At 50.0% G+C, this 19,540-nt stretch overlaps 1 protein-coding gene across 4 annotated transcripts in view; it reads left to right on the top strand.

Annotated features, from left to right (window-relative positions):
• PCGF3 (polycomb group ring finger 3) overlaps nt 1-19,540 on the top strand; it is a 56,320-nt gene that overhangs the window by 20,710 nt on the left and 16,070 nt on the right. For all 4 annotated transcript variants that reach the window (XM_040490078.1, XM_040490069.1, XM_040490087.1 and 1 more), the window contains exons 5-8: nt 1,116-1,212; nt 4,637-4,692; nt 13,768-13,878; nt 14,817-14,905. In XM_040490078.1, the coding sequence (XP_040346012.1) occupies nt 1,116-1,212; nt 4,637-4,692; nt 13,768-13,878; nt 14,817-14,905 (353 nt within the window). The remainder of the gene's footprint in view (nt 1-1,115; nt 1,213-4,636; nt 4,693-13,767; nt 13,879-14,816; nt 14,906-19,540) is intronic.

The following is a 19,540-nucleotide window of genomic DNA, read 5'->3' as shown; positions in this document are numbered from 1 at the left end:
TATGGCGGAATGTTCTAGAACGTGGCCTTTGACAACTTCCAGCCTTATGCTTTCTTAATACTTGTGGTTTCTTATTTTTCCTTCCTTCCTTCCTTCCTTCCTTCCTTCCTTCCTTCCTTCCTCCACCAAAAGCTTTTAGCTCAAGCACAAAGCAAAACACAGAAGCAGGAATAAAGATCTTAAAAATAAATCCGAAAAATTACTTCAAATTAAAAACATTGTGGGTAATTTCAGTAGAGATACCATTTAGGAAAGCTAAGTACAGGAAAAATTTAATTATTTCTATATAACAGCAAAACCAGTAACTGTTATGACAGAATATTCATTTCTAGTGGACAGAAATGCTTACTTTTAAAATTTTTCCAAATGAATTCCTTAAACGTTTTAAACACAAGAATGTGGTTCGGCTCCTCACGACTAATAAGCCTGTGTTCTGATGTTTAGAAGACTCTTAGCTGTGCTGAGCTTGCGGTTTTAATGCCCCAGCTCAGCAGGAGATGCTGCTGTTTACCCCGAAGCATAGTCACCGCTGGGGTGGTTGAGGAGTCAGGCCGGAGTGTCTCCGCTGGCTGTGGTAGGCACGCCGTGTAGATAGGGTCCTTGCAATACAGCCGATGCGTGTAATGCAGATGACTTTTGACTGTGTGTTTTCCACTTCAGAAAATAAAATATTTGACCCCTTAGGTAGAACTTTCATTTTAAAGGTAACTATAGTTTTTGGATTATTATTTTCATTGAATTGCCTTGAATTTTGGTGTACAAAGAAAATCTTGTGATCTTTTTTTACACACATGAAAATTGTAATTATTGGCCCCTATGGTGAAGATATTTGGAGGAGACAAGTACTTTCTGATGATTTCTCAGCTCTTGGCCTCTGAACACCTATTCACTTAGGTTCTTCGCCCCTCTTATCCCTGCACCTCAAATCTGCCGAGTGAGGCCGCTGACTGAGCGCCTGGGGCTTCTCCGTCGTTGCTGAGACCTGAGAGGTGGCTGCTCCATCACAGCAGCCACGTGCAAGGTGTCCTGCGCCTCAGCCCCCGTGTGTGCCGAGCCCGAGGGGGTGCTGGCATCTCCCTCCCTGGTTACTTTCTGACACAAGTGTGCTTTTGCAGTCTGTCGGAGCTGCCTGGTCAAGTATTTGGAGGAGAACAACACCTGCCCCACGTGTAGGATCGTGATCCACCAGAGCCACCCGCTGCAGTACATTGGGTAAGTGTGCCCAGGTCCCGGTCCCAAAGCCACAGCTTCCGGCATCTCCCGGTGTGTCAGGGACCCGCCCAGCACGGGACACGTACGGCAGCCGATCCAGCCAAGTCAGGCCAGTGAGCGCTGGAGCTGTTCCCACAAGTTTCCAGGAATATTTGCTCAAATTGAGTATTTTGAGGAACCTCAGGACACACCTGTATTTCACTAGTCTTGCAATAAATTGGCTGAAGTTTACTCTGAAGTGGATAGCAGCCCCTGGTCCACCTTCCTGTCATGGGACAAGTGGTCCTAGGTCCCGGGTGGCTGCCCCCTGTGTGTGGCCTGCGTCTTGCTCCCTGCAGCTGGTGCTGCAAGGAGTCACCTCCTTTGGTTTGGGGGGGGGGTTGGACCCCCTTGGAATCAGCACCATTTGTGAGGGAGGCGCCAGGGAGTTAGCACGACCAGACTTGGGGGTCAGGCCATGATGGGCAGGAAGTGCTGGCTTATGGCTTTTATGCAGAGTTTTAAATGACTTCAGATTTGGCGGGGGGGGGGGGGGGGGGGGGGGGGGGGGGGGCGGGGGGCGCTCTAAAGGAAGCCAAGCGCTGCCTGCACCACATGGGAGCAGCAGAGGTAGGGCTGAATATATGTTTTGAAGGAAGAGTGGGACGTGTGTCTCTCCACTTCCCAAGTCGTGAAGTATGTCGTGTGCGCACAAGGCGTTTAAAAACACATGAATGGCTTATAGCGGCACAGCAAGAAACCACTCCCAGATGGAGAAGTAGAAATCACCAGGCCCAGAAGCCCCCGCCCCACCCTGGCCGCTGTCCCCACACAACATAGCTTAGTCTCCTGTGGTCCGGCTCGCTACATGGGGAACCAGCTGTGTTTTCGTGGCCTTTGCCCTTGACCCAGCCTGTTCTCCAGACTGGTCTCTGTTAGTGGGGAGGTCTGTGCAGGTGGACATCAGGGTGTCCTCTGTGGGCCCTCCGTGCTGCTCTGGGCATTCCCGTGCAGGTGTCCCCCCCTGTCGGCCCTCCGCAGGCTGCTGGGCTGTGGAGCTCCCGTGCCTTCCTGTGCGCTGCTGGGCTGCTGGGCTGCTGGGCTGCTGTGCCGTGCACCGTCTTGATGTGTCCTGTGGGTGCCTGTGGACTGCGTTCTGGCCACGTGGTGGCTCCGTAGGGTATCTTGGCCTGTCGCCCTGATTACCAGTGAGCACGGTCCTTTCTCAGATGTCACCTGGCCACTCGGGCTGCCGGGAGATGTCTCTTCACATCTCATTTTTCTCTTGGGCTCTTTATTTTACTTGTTTGCTTTGAAGAAATGCTTTATATGCTCTGGGTACTAATTGTTGGCAGTGTGTGCACGTTACCTGCGTTGGGGGCATAGTCTTGCGGAGCGCGGGGTTGCTTTCCTGACATGAACTGTAGAAGGCAGGTGGTGGTGGGGGCTTCGTGCTCGTGGGAAGCTGTGGAGACCCTGCCCCCACCCCACCCCGTGCTCTGGGGAGACAGCAGGCAGGGCTGTCTGGAGAGCTGAAGCCCTTTAGCAGTCTGAGACCCCAGTGTCCCAGGCAGAGCCTAGCCTGCTAACACACAGGAGGGGGCCGATGGGAAGAGAGCTGGCCAGGTGTGCAGGCCTGAGTCCAGAGGGCCAGGGCCAGCGAGACAGAGGTGCAGAGCTGGCAAAGATGCGCGGCCCCAAGGCCTGCTGTGGGCCCTGGGCTCCGGGGTGGCTCTTTCCTGGCAGTCCTGTCCCTTGCTGTTTGCTCCCTGTGCTCTGCCTAAAGCTACACTGGCCCAGGGTGGTTTTCTTCTCCCCTCCCGATGCCAACTCTGCACTTGGCTCAGAGCCTTGTTCCTGACGCAGCTTCTCCAGCCACACCTGGCCCAGCCTCCTGCTCGGATTCGCTACCCCCCACTGTGCAGCTGCCCCAAGGGAAGGGCTCTCAGCTTGGGGCTGGGGCAGTGTGGGGAGAGGGCAGTTAGGGCAGGGCAGCGGGGCCTGGTGGCACCGTGCGGGGCCCCGGGCAGTGACTTAGGCCTTACGAGGTGGGGTGATGCCGAGTGGTGCTGGCCGCAGGCGGGTGCTGGGCCTGAGCTCCTGGTGCCTGTTGGATCCCTGAGGCAGCTCCACACTTCAGGCCTCATCTTAAAGCCAAGGGCTCTTGTCACGTGGGCCCAGTAGAGACCTCGGCACAAGCGAAGGGCTGGGAGAGGGTGTGTGGCCTGTGGCCTAGAGTGTAAACACGAAAGCCTCTTTCAAGGGGCTGCCCCTCCAAGAGCCTGGATGTGGCTGACACCAAGAGAAGTGCGCTGTGCTGTTCTGTCCTGCCTGCCAGCACCCTTTCCAAGGAGAGCCCCCCCAACCCCTCCCCTCGGCCCTATGGGTCTGTGGCCAGGCAGGCAGGGCCTGGCACGGTCATTCGGAGGACCCAGAGTCAAGCTCTGTGGCGGGGATCTCTCCACCATCCTCTCCTCGTGCAGTGGGGGGAGCTTTCCACAAAGCCGTGGGGGTGTCCTGCGTGCTGCGGGCCGGCTGTGGTCCATAATCTTCGCTGTGGGCACGTGTGCATCGTGGTCGGAAATTTGAGAAACCCTGCTTTGGTCTGCCACAACACAGGCTGAGATGTCAGACTGATGTCTATTAGAACTTAAAAGTTCTTCCTGGAAATGGCGAATGAGGGTCTCTGCAGGCCCTGGTCACCCGCCGTTTGTGGCCTAACCGTGAGCCCATTGAGTGGCTGCTGTGTGCCCAGCCCTGGACTAGCCCTGACAGCTAAATGTCTAGAAGTTTTGTGGAACCCCATCGTTTGTCCGTTATTTACATGCTCCTTGTCTGGGTACTTACAGGTTTTCATTTTAACGCATGATGTTTGGAAATTAACGTTGATTTGAAAAGTTACTTAAACATATTAATAAGTTATGTTTAAAAATAGCAAACTGGAGTAGAAACTATATTTGAAATAGTGTGCTTATATAGCCTTTTCAGAAAACCTTTATAGGTAGATCTTAAAGACCACAGGGAGGGCCTGATCTTAGGGCCTTTCCTCTACATTATTCAGAACATGAAAGAAAAGTTTCCTTTCTAGTGGAGGCCCAGGAGGCACCCGTGGAAGAGGTGGGGGTGGGGGCCTGTGTGGCCCCTGGAGGCTGCATCTCTGGGTGTCCGGACCACATTCAGCAGGCAGAGGGCACTCATCATCTAGAGGGTCTTGTCTGTGCTGCCATTCCTTGAAACCTCTAGAACCTGAATTAAATGATACATTGATTCAGGTTGTTTATAACTTTTGCTAGCACAAACATTTTTTTAAGTGCAAACTAGAAGCAAAACTCAAGCAAAATTTCAAATTCGCGATTGTGGAGTCTGATACCGTTAATGGAAAATGCGCACGGATTGTGGAAGTGGCGTTTCTAGCTAACCTCCCCTGTTATGTTCTCTTTGCCAGTCATGACAGAACCATGCAGGACATTGTTTACAAACTGGTTCCAGGCCTTCAGGAAGGTAAGTGTCAGAACGTCCACCTGGACCCCTGAGTCTGAGGCTCAGCCTCTGAGCACTTTGCTCCTGGGGGTCCCGGCCCCGTCCCCTCTTTGGGAACAGCACCATCTCGCTTGTCCCTGCTCTGAACTCGTGAGCGCCGTGTTGCTGGCTTCTCCCACTGTCTCTGTCTTGCCGAGCGTGCTGCCTTGTTGGGGCAGTGGGGGCACAGCAGGGCACGGGGGCAGCCTCCTCAGTCACGCACACGGACGTGAAGCCGGTAACAAGTGTGTGGATAAAGTTTGACTGTATTTAAAGCCAAGTCTCACTGAGAATGAAGAAGAAACATTATGCAGTGCGAATACCCTCAAAGTGGAAATGGCTGTTCTTTTTCAACCTTTTCTGCAATTCCGAACGCAGAGACTGTTGCTCCCCCTCTTTGTGGGGCTGGTGATGGGGGAGGGGAGGGAGACACTGGCCTCAGAATCCCACTCAGGGTCTGATGGTGGACGGGCGTGGTGGTGCTGGCTGATACAGCTCAGGTACACTTTCTTTTAAAGATAAGATATGTTAGGGATTCACTTGCAAGGGCTGTGTTTTCTCATTGTAATGTTTCGGAAGAGGGTTAAAATTTAAAATACAGCTTACTACCTTAGATCAAGAGATAGATATTACACCTGGCTTTTCCTATAGAACTGTTCCCCCCCCCCCCGCCCCCGGTTTATTTATCCTTGAGAGAGAGAGAGAGAGTGACAGAGACAGAGCGTGAGTGGGGGAGGGGCAGAAAGAGAGGGAGACACAGAATCCGAAGCAGGCTCCAGGCTCCGAGCTGTCAGCACAGAGCCCGACGCAGGGCTCGAACTCACGAACCGTGAGATGACGACCTGAGCCGAAGTCGGAGGCTTAACCGACCGAGCTACCCAGGCTCCCCTCGTACAGAACTTAAAGAATAATACTGTTAAGGTCTTTTTTGTGCCATTCACCAATTCACTCATACAAGAAGAATTCAAGTTTCCCGTATAATGCGGACAGAAACAATCTTTTGATACCTAAAAGTTTTTGAGTCCTCAGAAAAGGCAAAGAATGCGTCAAAATAAAATGCCAGTACCTTGAAAAATGATCACAGGGTGTTTTAAACATAAGAGCAGGCAGAACCACATGTAGAACCCCATGTGTTTATTGCCCAGCCCCTGCAGCTCACGCAGAGCCCCGTTTCATCCTCTGCTTCCAGCCATCTTCCTGTCCCAGAAGATACCCTCTTTGTAACACGAGTAACCACAACACTTTGTAAACCTAAGGAAGTAATAGTAATCCCTTAGGATCAAGTACCTGCTCAGCGTCAGCATTTCTAGCTGCCTCGTGAACACCACATGTTTTGAGTTTCCTTGTTGTCGTTTATTTTAATCAGGGTCCAGGTCAGGTCAGCCCCCAGGCCGACTGCTCTGCCCCCTCTCAGCCCCTCCTGTCACCAAGTCTGGACTTGCTGAGGAGGCCCCATTCCTGTGAACTGCTGGCGTCTGCAGGCCCGACAGGATTCTGGCTCGTGTTTTTGGGAAGCCCACCCCCGGGGGTTATTCTGCCTGGACGGGTGCAGTCGGCCTGGCTCCCGTGTCACCCCAGCCGCCCTGCCCCGGCAGAGCATCAGTCCACGATTCGTTAGAAGTGGCCGACCCGTGCCTGTCCTGGCGCCCAGCCCGGCCCGCGTGCCAGGTGGACCGAGGGGTTCCTGAGGCCCGTTTTGTACCGACCGGCAGATCGGAGCCTGTCTTTCCTTTGCGCACGGCACGCTGCCTTAGTTCTGACCTCTCCGGCCACAGTCAGGGCCGTGTAAACGTACACGTGTGTTCACAGTGCTTCGTGGTCCTTGTCCTTTCTGAAGCTCGCGCCCCCCCATTCTCCCCCTCCCCTGTTGGCAGCTCCCGATACTGCCCTGGGAGTCTGGGGTGACCGGGCAGGTCCCAGGCTCCTCCTGTTGACTTCCTGCCCCAGGCAGTGCCGGCCATCTCCCCACGGAGTCCAGGTGCCCTAGTGTAGGGGTCGCCCGGTGACAGAGTTGTAATGGAGGGTTTGTGAAGAACGTGGTGCGGGTGTGTGATGACCCCGCATGTGGGACGTGCCCCCTCTTGCCCCTCGGGCAGGATTTCTCTTCCAGCAGGCACTCAGCTTCTCTCTTGCTCAGGCTCTCGGTCGCTTGCTGCCCCTAAGTAGAAGGAAACCCTTCCCGGCGGGAGGGCTTCCTCCACACAGTCTGTCTGCTTGTGCCAACAGTCGCAAACCCGGTTTCTCAGACAGAGGCCCCTTCCTGGCAGACGAGCTTCAGCTGACAAGGGCCGGGGGCAGCAGGACGCCTGCCCGTGCCGCCGTCCAGGCCTCCCGAGTGGCCGCTCCCCAGGGTTCGCTCCCCGCTGCTGGCCCGGCACCAACTCTGTTTCTCTGTTCCCTTGTAGACAAGGCCTTTTTGCCAGAGAGTTCATTGTTCAGTGGTCTGTTTCCTTTTTCAATAGTTTTTAAAAACCTGTCTTTTAGAGGCAGCATTTTAAGTTTTTATTTACTTTGAGAGAAAGAGCATGCATGCACGCGAGCAGGGGAGGGACAGAGAGAGACAGGGGGAGGGAGAGAACCCCAAGCAGGCTCCACACTGTCGGCACCCAGCCCGACACGGGGCTCGATTCCACCAACCATGAGATCATGGCCTGAACCAAGATCAAGAGTCAGACGCTCAACTGACTGAGCCCCCCCGCAGGCGCCCCAAAAAGGCAACATTTTATAAAATTTATCAAATTATTTTTTTATGTTGAGCCACCCCCTCCCTTCTTTGCCTCACACTGCCCAGCTGGCTTCTTCTGCCGGCATGGCCGGGACGCCGGGCTGGGCCCTGTCGTGAGGGTGGCTGCATGGGGTTTGCTCACTCCCGTATGCCTCCTGAGGGACACTCAGGACGTTCTTGTCCTTGGCTTTAACAGAAGAGGGGGTGCGGTGACACCTTTCGCGTAATTTTGTGCGGATGTGGGTGGATGTATTTGGCTTTATTCTGGAAGTGCAATCACTAGGCCAAGGCTTCTGCATTATTTCTTTCTCTTGCCTTTTCGCCCTGGCTGGAACAGGGTTGGCAAACTGCAGGCCAGATCGGGCTTGCTGCCCATCTTTCCATGGCTTGTGAGCCAGGAATGCTTTTTATACTTTTAAATGGTTAGAAAAAAGTCAGTAATACTTGTGATGTGAAAATCACAGCTCGCTCGCTCCTGTACCGTTTGTGTTCACGTCACAACGCAGAGCAGCAACCGGCGGCCGACGGGATGTGCACTGTGGCCGCTCCTCGCGCTGCAGAGCTCAGAAACGCAGTGCTAACTCGACGGTGTTTCAGGAGCCATGTGCGCCACTGGTGCGACTCTCCTTGTTGCCAGTTCGTACCCGTCATGTCGAAACAGGAAGAAGGGAGGTATGGACTTCAGATGTTGCCCTTTTAAGCCACAGTGAAGCGTGGACGGTTTTGTGCTCGTGAGCCGACTGCGCCATGAGGCGCGGCCGTGCCGAGCTGGAGGGGCAGAGCGTGTGCAGGCATCGCCAGACGAGTACACGGCGCTCCCAACGCACAGGAAAGCGACGTTTGGAAAGAACTGAAAATATCAAACGGAATACCTCATCGCGGAAATAAAATGTGGATATCAGGCTACAATCGAAGTAGGTTTCTGACTGACTCCTTTGTTAAGCCAAACGAGGAAAGTCGCTTCGTAACGTAAGTTAATCAGATCTCGTTTGATTGTAGCCGCTGTGCCGGTGCGTCCAGAGAAGACGGGCTTGTTTTGGGGAGGGAGCCTCTGGGAGGCAACATCAGGGGTCCACGAGAAAACGGGGCAGGCGGTTTTGAGTGGTTTTCCTTGGCCTTGGTGTCGCCAGTCTGCTCAGTTGTTCATTTGGTGAGTCCGAAGTGACTGAAGAGATAACATCTCTGAACAGTCTGCAGAGAGCAGCTGCGGGCAAGAGTGTCGTCCGGGGGGTCCAGAAAATACTAATTCAGTGCAGCCTGAAGTGGGGTCTGCCAAGACGTGTTCCGTCCAGCAGCACTAGAAGCGTCTGGGGGTCAGGAAGATGCTAACTCGGACAGACTAACCGAGCTGGCAAGAGTGTGAGGTATTCAGAGGGCATCGTATTCTGCATCAGAGCAGGTACTCTGTGGACGACGAGTCTTTCCTAGGTCACCGAACCAGCGGAGTCCGCGGCAGGCTTCCTTCACTCTTTCAGATGTCACTGTCGCCAGGGAGATGAATTTGTCAGGAGCGGAGCCTAAACACCCTGACTTTCTCCCCCAGACGGCACTTTAATAGTGGCTTAGTAGTGGTGAGTGTGTGTGTGTGTTGTTGTCATTTTGAGCTAAGGACAAATTGAAGTTTTTTGGAATGGAAAGAAGTTCCTTTAACCTGGAATGACTATGGAAATTAGCTTTTGCTAAAGATTTGATAATGTTTCCCAACATTATGTTGGGATGAATCCAGCCCAACATCATAAGGCACAACAGGACTACTTGTATGCAAACCTCTGTTGCGAGTGAAGTCACTCAACAGCAGTGAGTGCTGTCCGTGCTACGTGACTTCAGACATCCTGCTTTCAGAAGAGGGGGAGCGAGATCTCTGATCCCATTCAGGTTTGTCGCAGGCTGATCTGAGCTCTGGCTCCAGGCCCAGGAGCTCAACACACATGCGAAGGCAGTTTCCATATTTCGGAGTCCATTAACTGTGCCACGGAGGAGCTTTCGTCCGCCCTCTGCCAGGTGCGCTGGCTTGTGGTTGGCGCCACAAAGGCCAGCACCGGGAGGAGAGTCTGACGGAGCTCCCTGAGCGCCCCCACGCTGACGCACGAGCCACACAAAGTCACGTGCTCGTGGACTGAGGTCAGCATTTCCGTATGAAAAGACACTTCCAAAAATGAAATGTGTGAAATATCATCGAGATGAACACGTGTAGTCAGTTTTGATGATAAGGAACACTAACTTTTAACACCAATTAAATATTATTCCCCCTAAAAGGAGCCCATTCTTCTTGTCAGTAGCCTATATTACAAAAATTGTACTCAGTTATAATTACTGTTTTTTGAATTTCGTGACTTCTGGTTTCTACTTCCTCATATAAGGAACTCGGAAGTCTCCACTTTGGTCTAACAAATAAAAAGCTGAACAGCCCGAGAAGCCAGCCAGCTTTCTTGGATCATAAAGAGGGAGGGACACAGGGCAAAGTTCTGCGTCAAGAGTAGAGAGACTGACAGTGGATTTGGGGACACGGCTTCCCGGAGCAGAAGCCTCTGCAGGAACCAGCTCAGGGCTGAAAACCTGAGCTGTGGTTGTGGAGCTGCTGGAGGCCCCGTGTGGACAAGTCTGGAAAACCTGTAGGAGATGTAATCACGGCCAGGGCCTCACGGTATCGTGAACGTCACCTCCAGGAGCTCGGCTGAGGTCTCTCAGCAAATATCAGAGAGAAATCTCTCATGCTTCCAGCAGGGGGTAGAAAAGGAGCCATTCTGAAATATTTCTAACAAGGCCTGCCCCCGGGGACACTAGTTAACCAGAGCCAACCTGAGCAAGGGGAGCCGGTCAGCTCCGCTCACCCCTCCCCACCGAGGGAGAGAACACAGCTGGGAAGCTCTGGTGACGGTCAGTTAGGAGGCGCCACCCACGGAGCCCTTCCCCCGCCCACCCTGCCCCACATCACCGCTGGCCTGGGCACACCAGCTCTCTTCCCTGGCACATCACATCTGGCTCACAAGAAAAAAATCAACAGGGCACACTAAAAGACAAAAACACAGTTTCTAGAGACAGAGGAAGCATCAGAACCAGACATGGCAGGGATGCTGGTGTCGTCAGACTGGAATTTAAAACAACCGGGATAGGGGTGCCTGGGCAGCTTCAGCTCAGGTCATGATCTCATGGTTCAGTTTGTGAGGTCAAGCCCCGTGTCGGGCTCTGTGCTGACAGCTCGGAGCCCGGAGCCTGCTTCGGGTCCTGTGTCTCTCGCTCTCTAACCCTCCCCTGCTCGCACTCTGTGTGTGTCTGTCTCTCCGAAATGAATCTTAAAATAAAAAATAACAACTGTGATACATGTGCTAAGGGCTCTAACTGGTAAAGCGGACTGCGTGCCAGAACAGGTGGATGGTGGAAGCAGAGAGAGAGAAATGCTGAGAAGGAGCAAAAGATGCTGGAGCAGAAATGAGGAAAGCCTCAGGTGGGCCTCCTAGTAACAGGACTTGTATGTGGAAGAATCTCGAGGTTGAGGACCTGTCAGCAGAGACTCGGAGGCTGAAAATGAAAGAGCACACACTAAAACAAAGCCAAAATCTCTGAGGACATGGGGTGGCCCCAGAGGTGTGTTGTGTGTGTAATGGGAACAGGAGAAGCAGAAGAGAAGAGTGAGAAGGAACAGCAGTGAAATGAGAATGATGAGATTTTCCCCAAATTAATGTCAGACACCCAACCACGGATCCAGGAAGCTCCGAGAACACCAGACAGGGTAAATACCAAACGCACAACACCTATGCATGCTCTTTTCAAGCTACAGAGAAACAAAAACAAGCCAGAGTACAGAGGAACAAAGATCAGAATTCACCTGACTTCTCCTCCAAAACTGTGCCTGCAAGGAGAGTAGAGGGTGAAATGTTTAGTGTTGAGAGAGGAAGGCATCCACCAAGAATTCTGCACCCTGAGGAATTACTCCCCAGACGTGGAGAAGTAAAGACTCAGTCAAACAGAGATGAAGGGAGTTTGTTGTCTCTAGACCAGCTTTGCAAGAACAGTTCCACGAAGTTCTTCAGAGGAAGTATAGGTTGGAAACTCTGACCCACAGGAAGGAGCAGCAGTGAAGGTAAAGTGAGAACTTTTGTTTTTCCAAATCTGACAGGTGACCATTTATTCAAAGTGATAAGGAGCAAGAATGTACTCAGTGACTTACTATGCTCGTGGACGTGTGTATATTTCAATAAAAGTGCGCCTTCTTCCTGTTATACAAGTGCCTGCCTCGTTTCACAGTTTTGCTGCTAAGCTCACACATCCCCTCCTCTAAAGACGTTTGTCAGCCTGAGCTCTGACTGTGACGTTGAGTCCGAATGGCGAGCGTGGACGTGGACGTGGGTGGGGCCGGGGTGGGAATGCAGTCCACCTTCCACACCTGAGTGTGAGGTCGGCCATGGGGCCCCGTAGGTGCCCTTCATCATTGAGGAGGTGCCGAGAGCGTCAGGAAGGGACGCTGGCTTGTGCCCAGGGCCACATTGCATTATCGCTCCCCTGGATTCTCACAGCATGGTAGTCACACCAGGATTACGACTTGGAATTTTTACCTATGACATCACATAACCTGTCCTTTGCATGACAGCATGTCATGGTGCTGGCTCCACATCAATAAATATGATCTGTATCATTTTTTTAAGGTTTATTTATTTGGAGAGAGGGTGTGCGCCAGCAGGGGCGGGGCAGAGAGACAGGGAGAGGGAGAGAATCCCAAGCAGGCTCTGTGCTGTCGGCACAGGGCCCGAACCGGGGCTCGATCCCATGACCCTGGGGTCATGACCAGAGCAGAAAGCAAGAGTCCTGATGCTCAACTGACTGAGCCACCAGGAGCCCCTTAAATAGCAAGTTACCTTGCTGAAAATCATCCCAGTTAACATTTCTATGCTGGCATATTCCTGGCAGAGAATATTGTTATTTTCAATCTTTTTTCATTCTGACAGGTGAAAAATGTTTAAATGGGAATTAAAGCAAGGTAATGGGAGCTGCCCCATTTCTACAGGTGAGGAGAGAATTCTCTCTCACACTGACCAGCAGGGCTCCGTCACCCTTCTTGGAGAACCTTGGGAACAGCCCCACACCATCTCACGCCTTTATTCCTGAGCCAGCTCTTACAGGATTGTTTGATTTCTTTTCAAGCTAATCCAAATTTTCCAGACCAGCCTTTTGGTTTGGCACTTGCCGTATTTGGTTCCAGCAGCCCATCCCTCTCTAGTCCGGCAGTGCTGTCCCTTCAGTTCTGAGGGCCACCCTCTTTCCGCCAGAGCCCCACCCCCTGCATCGATGCGCTCCCACATGACTGGGCACGCCAAGCGTCTGTGTGGGTCCAAGATGTGACCAAGATGTATTCCTGGCTCCGTTGAGCTCATGGCATATGGAAGACAGACGTGCAGGTAAAAAGTGCAACAGTTACCAAGTGAGCTCCACAGAAATGTTTTTCATAGAGTGATTTGTAGGTTATTAGTTGGAGCAACTTGGGTGTGAATTTTCTTTGCTGCTGCTGTGCGGCCCTGAGCAGTGACTACTTACTTCATTCCCCGGGTGTTCGCTTCAGAGTCACTTGTTGCTAAAAGCCCATCCGTAGCTGCCTTGTGTCCTACGCTCCTGCCCTCTCATTGTCCGGCCCGGCCCCCGCTCCGTTTGGGGAGCCTCCTCCGGCGTAGCCAGCAGTGACTGGAGTGCTGACTGTGGGGAGCAAGAATGCTGACTGGCATTGCTTCTGAGGAGGAGATCACAGGGCCCTGTGGTGGATGGCCTCTGTTCCCCAAGGAACCTTCCTCTGGCTTCCTCCTCCGGATGCGGCGAGCTGTGATGGCTGGCCACGGACACCAGGGGGCAGCGTTGACACACCGCCGGGCACACCTGGGTGGCCATCTAGCTGTGAAAGCACAGTGCGAATCAGGGGCACTGCTGGTTTCTAAGCTGTGGCCGTAGGCGTGAGGTGCTAGAAGGCCCGAGTCTCCTACTGAGCAGCCTAGAGGTCAGCGGGTCGTGTTTGCTGTGCCCCTGGGGAGTCCCAGAATGTTGACCAGACGCCACATGTTGAAAACAGCAGTCTTGGGTCTTGGGGGTAGGGGGGGGATGGGGGCGGGGGGGGGGCATCTCTTCACACAGCTGCCCCGTCCTGCAGCCGGGAGTCTATGCATCGACGGGGCGGGGTGGCAGCCGCTCCAAGATCCCGAGGATTCGGTCCAGATTTCTTCTCATTAGTGGCAGCCGTCGAAACCTCCCAATCCCGATCTGTCGTTTTCTTCATGTGGTGTTTGTGAACAGCATTTTAACGTAATTCATTGCCTCCTTAAGATTAAAGAGTACATGTTCATTTTTAATAGCGGAAATGAGAAAACAGAGGGAATTCTACCACAAGTTAGGCATGGAAGTGCCTGGAGACATCAAGGGGGAGACCTGTTCTGCGAAACAGCACCTAGATCCCCATCGGAACGGTGAGTGGGCTTCTGCACACCTGCTGCCAAGGCCGGCCTTTATTATGAGCCCCTTTCTCAGGTGGCCCTGTGCCTCCCTCCAGCGGCCTCTGGCACTCCTGGTGCCGATGGGAATGCGGGGCAGAGCTGAGAAACGGCTTGTGGACAGAGGGGTCCTGTGTAGGCGAAGTGAGGGAAGCATGGGGGCCCCGAAAGTACCTGGAGGTGGGGTGCAGTGCAGGCGGGCCTCCTGAGACTTCCCCTCAACTGTCCTGTTGTAGAATGGCAAAATGACATTTGGATTCACTGAAAAATTAGTGGTATTTTTAAATCGACGTGCCATAACAAATTATTCAAATCTGTGATGCCATGGTACTTTTCTAGTGAGCACAGGGATTCCTGAGAAGCTTCTAGACCACTCTGTGTGTTTCCCATAATCTTAGAAGAAAGGAGAAATCCTGGCTGGGACCCCTGGGAAAGGTGGAGCCCTGCAGAGACGGAAGGAAGGCAGTTGGGGGCTGTTTGGGAAGCCAGGGGTCTTGTCCCAACTTCTTACATACAACGGAGTCTTCATTTTAAAAGTAGTGTTGGAACAATACATATTGTGGGAGTCCTGCATTACTCGTGGGTAGTTGGTGTGTTAAGCATTGAATAGTATTGGGTGTGGGGGGCTTCTCTGCCCCTTCCCCTGTCCCTGTCACCCTGCTGTGCCCTTGTTCACACACTCACAGACCCATGCACAGCTGACTTCAGCTTCCTGGGGCCCCTGCACTTAACAGAATATGGAGTTTTAGCAGGTGCTTTGGAGACCAGCTCTCCCCAGTTGCATATGCTCTTAAAGGTGCAACTGTCTTATTTGAGTGAATTTTTATAGCATTTTGAGTATACCGTACAGTTAAAAAAGGAATGGTTTAACATTCTGGATTTCATAATATAGTGTCTTCTGTTTTTGCTGAAAGGTGAAACCAAAGCAGAGGACAGTTCGAACAAAGAGGCCGCGGAGGAGAAGCAGGAGGAGGACAACGACTACCACAGGAGCGATGAGCAGGTAGGTGGCGCTCTGCCTCCATGGCCGCCCCGCCCGCCCCCTGCCGGTGCCTCGTACCCCTTCCCGTCCCAGCGAGAGAGGTGCTGCAGACTGTCCCGCAGGGGGCTCCCTCCACTTAGGAAGGAAAGGCCAAACAGCCAAGTAGACATGTTAAAACGTCCAGCGTCTTAGTTTTTCCTTCTCTTTCTTTTTTCTTTTTAATTGCCACAGTAATATCTGCTTACTATAAACCATCTTAAATATAAAAACATTAAAGTCCATTCTCCACACATCACTCCACAGGTGGGAAAATTTGGTGCCGGGCGTTCTTCCGTGCATGTGCCCATATTATATAAAAGAAGGTACGCTCCAGTCATGTATTAAAGGAAAAGAAAAAGTGCAACATTGAGGAAAATCTGTGCAGAAAATGTGTCATTTACTGCATTGCCAATTTAAAAAAGAAAACAATCACAGAGATGCTGTTAAGAGCATTTGATCAAGCCCTATAGCCATTCCTACCCAGCTTTTAATACAGCATCCTATACCAGTGAGAAAATTAAGAGGCCACAGAGTGGGGGAAAATATTTGCCAATCATATTTTTTGTCTTTTTTTTGTCTTTTCTATCTGTGTATCTATTATAATTTATTGTCACGTTAGCTAACATACAGCATATACAGTGTGCTCTTGGCTTCGGGAGTAGATTCCCGTGATTCATCGCTTACATACAACACCCAGTGCTCATCCCAAGTGCCCTCCTCGATGCCGTCACCCGTTTTCCCCTCCTGCCCACCCCTCTACCCCCACCATCAACCCTCAGTTTGTTCTCTGTATTCAGGAGTCTTTTATGGTTTGCCTCCCTCTCTGTTATAACTTACTTTTCCGTTCCCTTTTCCAATGGTCTTCTGTTAAGTTTCTCAAATTCTACATATGAATGAAAACATATGATATCTGTCTTTCACTGACTGAATTATTTCACTTAGTATAATACCCTCCAGTTCCATCCACGTTGTTGCAAATGGCAAGATTTCGTTCATTTTCATCACCAAGTAATATTCCAGTGTATATATAAACCACATCTTCTTTATCCATTCATCAGTTGATGGACATTTGGGCTCTTGCCATAATTTGGCTATTATTGATAGTGCTGCTGTAAACATTGGGGTGCATGTGCCCCTGTGAATCAGCACTCCTGTTTGGATAAATTCCTAGTAGTGCTATTGCTGGGTCATAGGGTAGTTCTATTTTTAATTTTTTGAGGAAACTCCACACTGTTTTCCAGAGTGGCTGCACCAGTTTGCATTCCCACCAACAGTGCAAGAGGGTTCCCCTCTCTCCTCATCTTCACCAACATCTGTTGTTTCCTGAGTTGTTAATTTTGGCCACTCTGACTGATGTGAGGTGGTATCTCACTGTGGTTTTGATTTGTATTTCCCTGGTGATAAGTGATGTTGAGCATCTTTTCATGTGTCTGTTGGCCATCTGGATGTCTTCTTTGGAAAAGTGTCCGTTCATGTCTTTGGTCCCTTTCTTCACTGGATTATTTGTTCTTCAGGTGTTAAGTTTGATAAGTTTTTTTCTAGATTTTGGATACTAACCCTTTATCTGATATGTCATTTGCAAATATCTTCTCCCATTCTGTCAGTTGCCTTCTAGTTTTGTTGATTGTTTCCTTCACTGTGCAGAAGCTCTTTATCTTGATGAGGTCCCAATAGTTCATTTTTGCTTTTAATTCCCTTGCTTTCGGAGATGTGTCGAGTAAGAAGTTGCTGCAGCTGAGGTCAGAGAGGTTGTTGCCTGTTTTCTTCTCTAGGGTTTTGATAGTTTCCTATCTCACATTCATGTCTTTCATCCATTTTGAGTTTCTTTTTGTGTCTGGTGTAAGAAAGTGGTCCAGGTTCATTCTTCTGCATGTTGCTGTCCAGTTTTCCCAGCATCATTTGCTAAAGAGACTGTCTTGATTCTGTTGAATATTCTTTCCTGCTTTGTCAAAGATTAGTTGGCCATACGTGTGTGGGTCCATTTCTGGGTTCTCTGTTCTGTTCCGTTGATCTATGTGTCTGTTCTTGTGCCAGTACCATACTGTCTTGATGACGACAGCTTTGTAGTACAGGCTACGAGGCTGGGATTGTGATGCCTCCAGCTTTGGTTTTCTTTTTCAACATTTGGCTATTTGGGGTCTTTTGTGATCCCATACACATTTTAGGATTGTTTGTTCTAGCTCTGTGAAGAATGCTGGTGCTATTTTGATTGGGATTGCATTGAATGTGTAGATAGATTGCTTTGGGTAGTATTGACATTTTAACAGTATTTGTTCTTCCAACCCATGAGCATGGAACGTTTTTCCATTTCTTTGTGTCTTCTTCAATTTCCTTCATAAGCTTTCTATAGTTTTCAGCATACAGATCTTTTACCTCCTTGGTTAGGTTTATTCCTAGGTTGTTTGGGTTTTTTTGTTTGTTTGTTTGTTCTTTTTTAGCATTTATTTCTTCTTGAGAGACAGAGCACAAGTGAGGGAGAGGCAAAGAGAGAGGGAGACACAGAATCCGAGGCAGGCTCCAGGCTCTGAGCTGTCAGCAGAGAGGCCAACCAACAAACCGCGAGATCATGACCTGAGCCAAAATCGACTGCTTAACTGACTGAGCCATGCAGGCGCCCCATGCCTAGGTATTTTGTGGTTCTTGGTGCGATTCTAAACGGGATTGATTCCTTGGTATCTCCTTCTGTTGCCTCATTATTGGTGTATACCAATTTCTGTCCATTACTTTATATCCTGTGACTTTGCAGAGTTCACATATCAGGTCTAGCAGTTTTTTGGTGATGTCTTTTAGGTTTTCCATGTACAGTATCATGTCATCTGCAAAAAGTGAAAGTTTGACTTCTTCAAACTGCCAATTTGGATGCATTTTATTTCATTTTGTTGTCTGATTGGCTAGGACTTCCAACACTATGTTAAATGACAGTGGTGAGAGTGGACATCCCTGTTGTGTTCCTGATCTCAGGAGGAAAGCTCTCAGTTTTTAACTGTAGGCCTTTCATATACGGCTTTTTTGATGTTCTTAATATTAAAAGAATTCTTCACCATGACCAAGTGGGATTCACTTCTGGGGTGCAGAGCTGGTTCAGTATTTGCAGATCAATCAACGTGATATATCACATTAGTAGAAGAAAGGATAGAAACCATATGATCCTGTCAATAGGTGCAGAAAAAGCATTTGACAAAATACAGCATCGTGTCTTTATAAAAACGCTTAAGAAAGTCGGGATAGGAGGAACACATATGTTAGAATGAACATGGCAGAAGATGCTCTTTTCCACAGTAGTCTGCAGAGCTGCGTCTTTGTGGAGAAAGTCACGTTACAATTGGGCTTCAGTAATTTAGGTTGTGCTTGCAGTGATGTGTCTGGTCTTCTGTAGTCTTTGCTGCTTTCCACTCAGAGTCCCCCTTAGGATCTCCTGCAGGGCTGGTAGTGGCCATGAACTCCCTTTAATTTTTGTTTGTCTGGAAAAGGCTTTATCTCTCCTCCTATTCTGAATGACAGCCTTGCTCGATAAAGGATTCTTGGCTGCATATTTTTCCTGTTCAGCACATTGAGTATTTCCTGCCACTCCCTTCTGGTCTGCCAAGGTTCAGTGCACAGCTCTGCTACTACCCTTATATGTCTACCCTTGTAGGTTAAGGACCATTTGTCCCTAGCTGCTTTCAGAATTCTCTCTTTATCCTTGTGTTTTTCCAGTTTCACTATGCTATGTTGTGGTGTTGACCTGTTTTTGTTGATTTTGAAGGGAATTCTCTGTGGCTCCTGGACTTGGATGTCTGTGTCCTTCCCCAATCTAGGGAAGTTCTCAGCCATAATTTGTTCAAATAAACCTTCTTCCCCTTTCTCTTCTTCTAGAACTCCTGTGATACAGATATTATTAGGTTTCATAGAATCACTTAGTCCTCTAATTCTCCCCTCGTGGTCTAGTAATTTCCTCTTTTTCTCAGCTTCATCATTTTCCATAATTTTATCATCTCTTTCACTTATTCTCTCCTCTGCTTATTCCATCCTTTATGTCACTGCATCTAGTTTATTTTGCCCCTCATTTACAACATTTCTTAATTCATCGTGACTATTTCTTAGGTCCCTGATCTCTGCAGCAAGAGATTCTCTGCTGTCTTCTATGCTTTTTTTTCCAAGCTAATGTCTTATGGCTATTATTCTAAATTCTTGTTCAGATATGTGGTGTATATCTGTTTTGAACAATTCTCTGGGTGTCATTTCTTCCCAGAATTTCTTTTGAGAATTCTTCCGTTTCGTCATTTTGGCTAGTTTTCTGTCCCTTATGTGTTTTAAAAGCTTGTTATGTGCCCTGCACCTGCAAGCACTACTATATTAAAAAGAAGCCATACAGAGTGCAATGCCTGACCCTTGAGGAGGTGTTTTTGGAGTGTGTTGCATGCTCTCTGTTGTTGTGACTCTGGTTGCTTTATCTCCCTATTTGTAGTGGTGGTTTGGGCCTTCCATCAGGTGTTCTTTGATTTGTTTGTTGAAGTAACCCTGGAAAAAGGAAAAAGGAGAGGGGGAGAAACATTATCCCATACAAAGAGAGAAATGAAAGGTGTGGAAAAAAAAGACCAGGTAGAGAATCGAAGAAACTATAAGGCTTAATCCAGA

The sequence above is a fragment of the Herpailurus yagouaroundi genome, unplaced genomic scaffold (assembly GCF_014898765.1).
Source record: "Herpailurus yagouaroundi ecotype Mexico unplaced genomic scaffold, PumYag 28, whole genome shotgun sequence".
In the NCBI taxonomy this organism is placed as follows: domain Eukaryota; kingdom Metazoa; phylum Chordata; class Mammalia; order Carnivora; family Felidae; genus Herpailurus; species Herpailurus yagouaroundi.
Note: the sequence above shows the minus strand (reverse complement) of the source record. Positions and strands in the feature narration are given on the sequence as shown.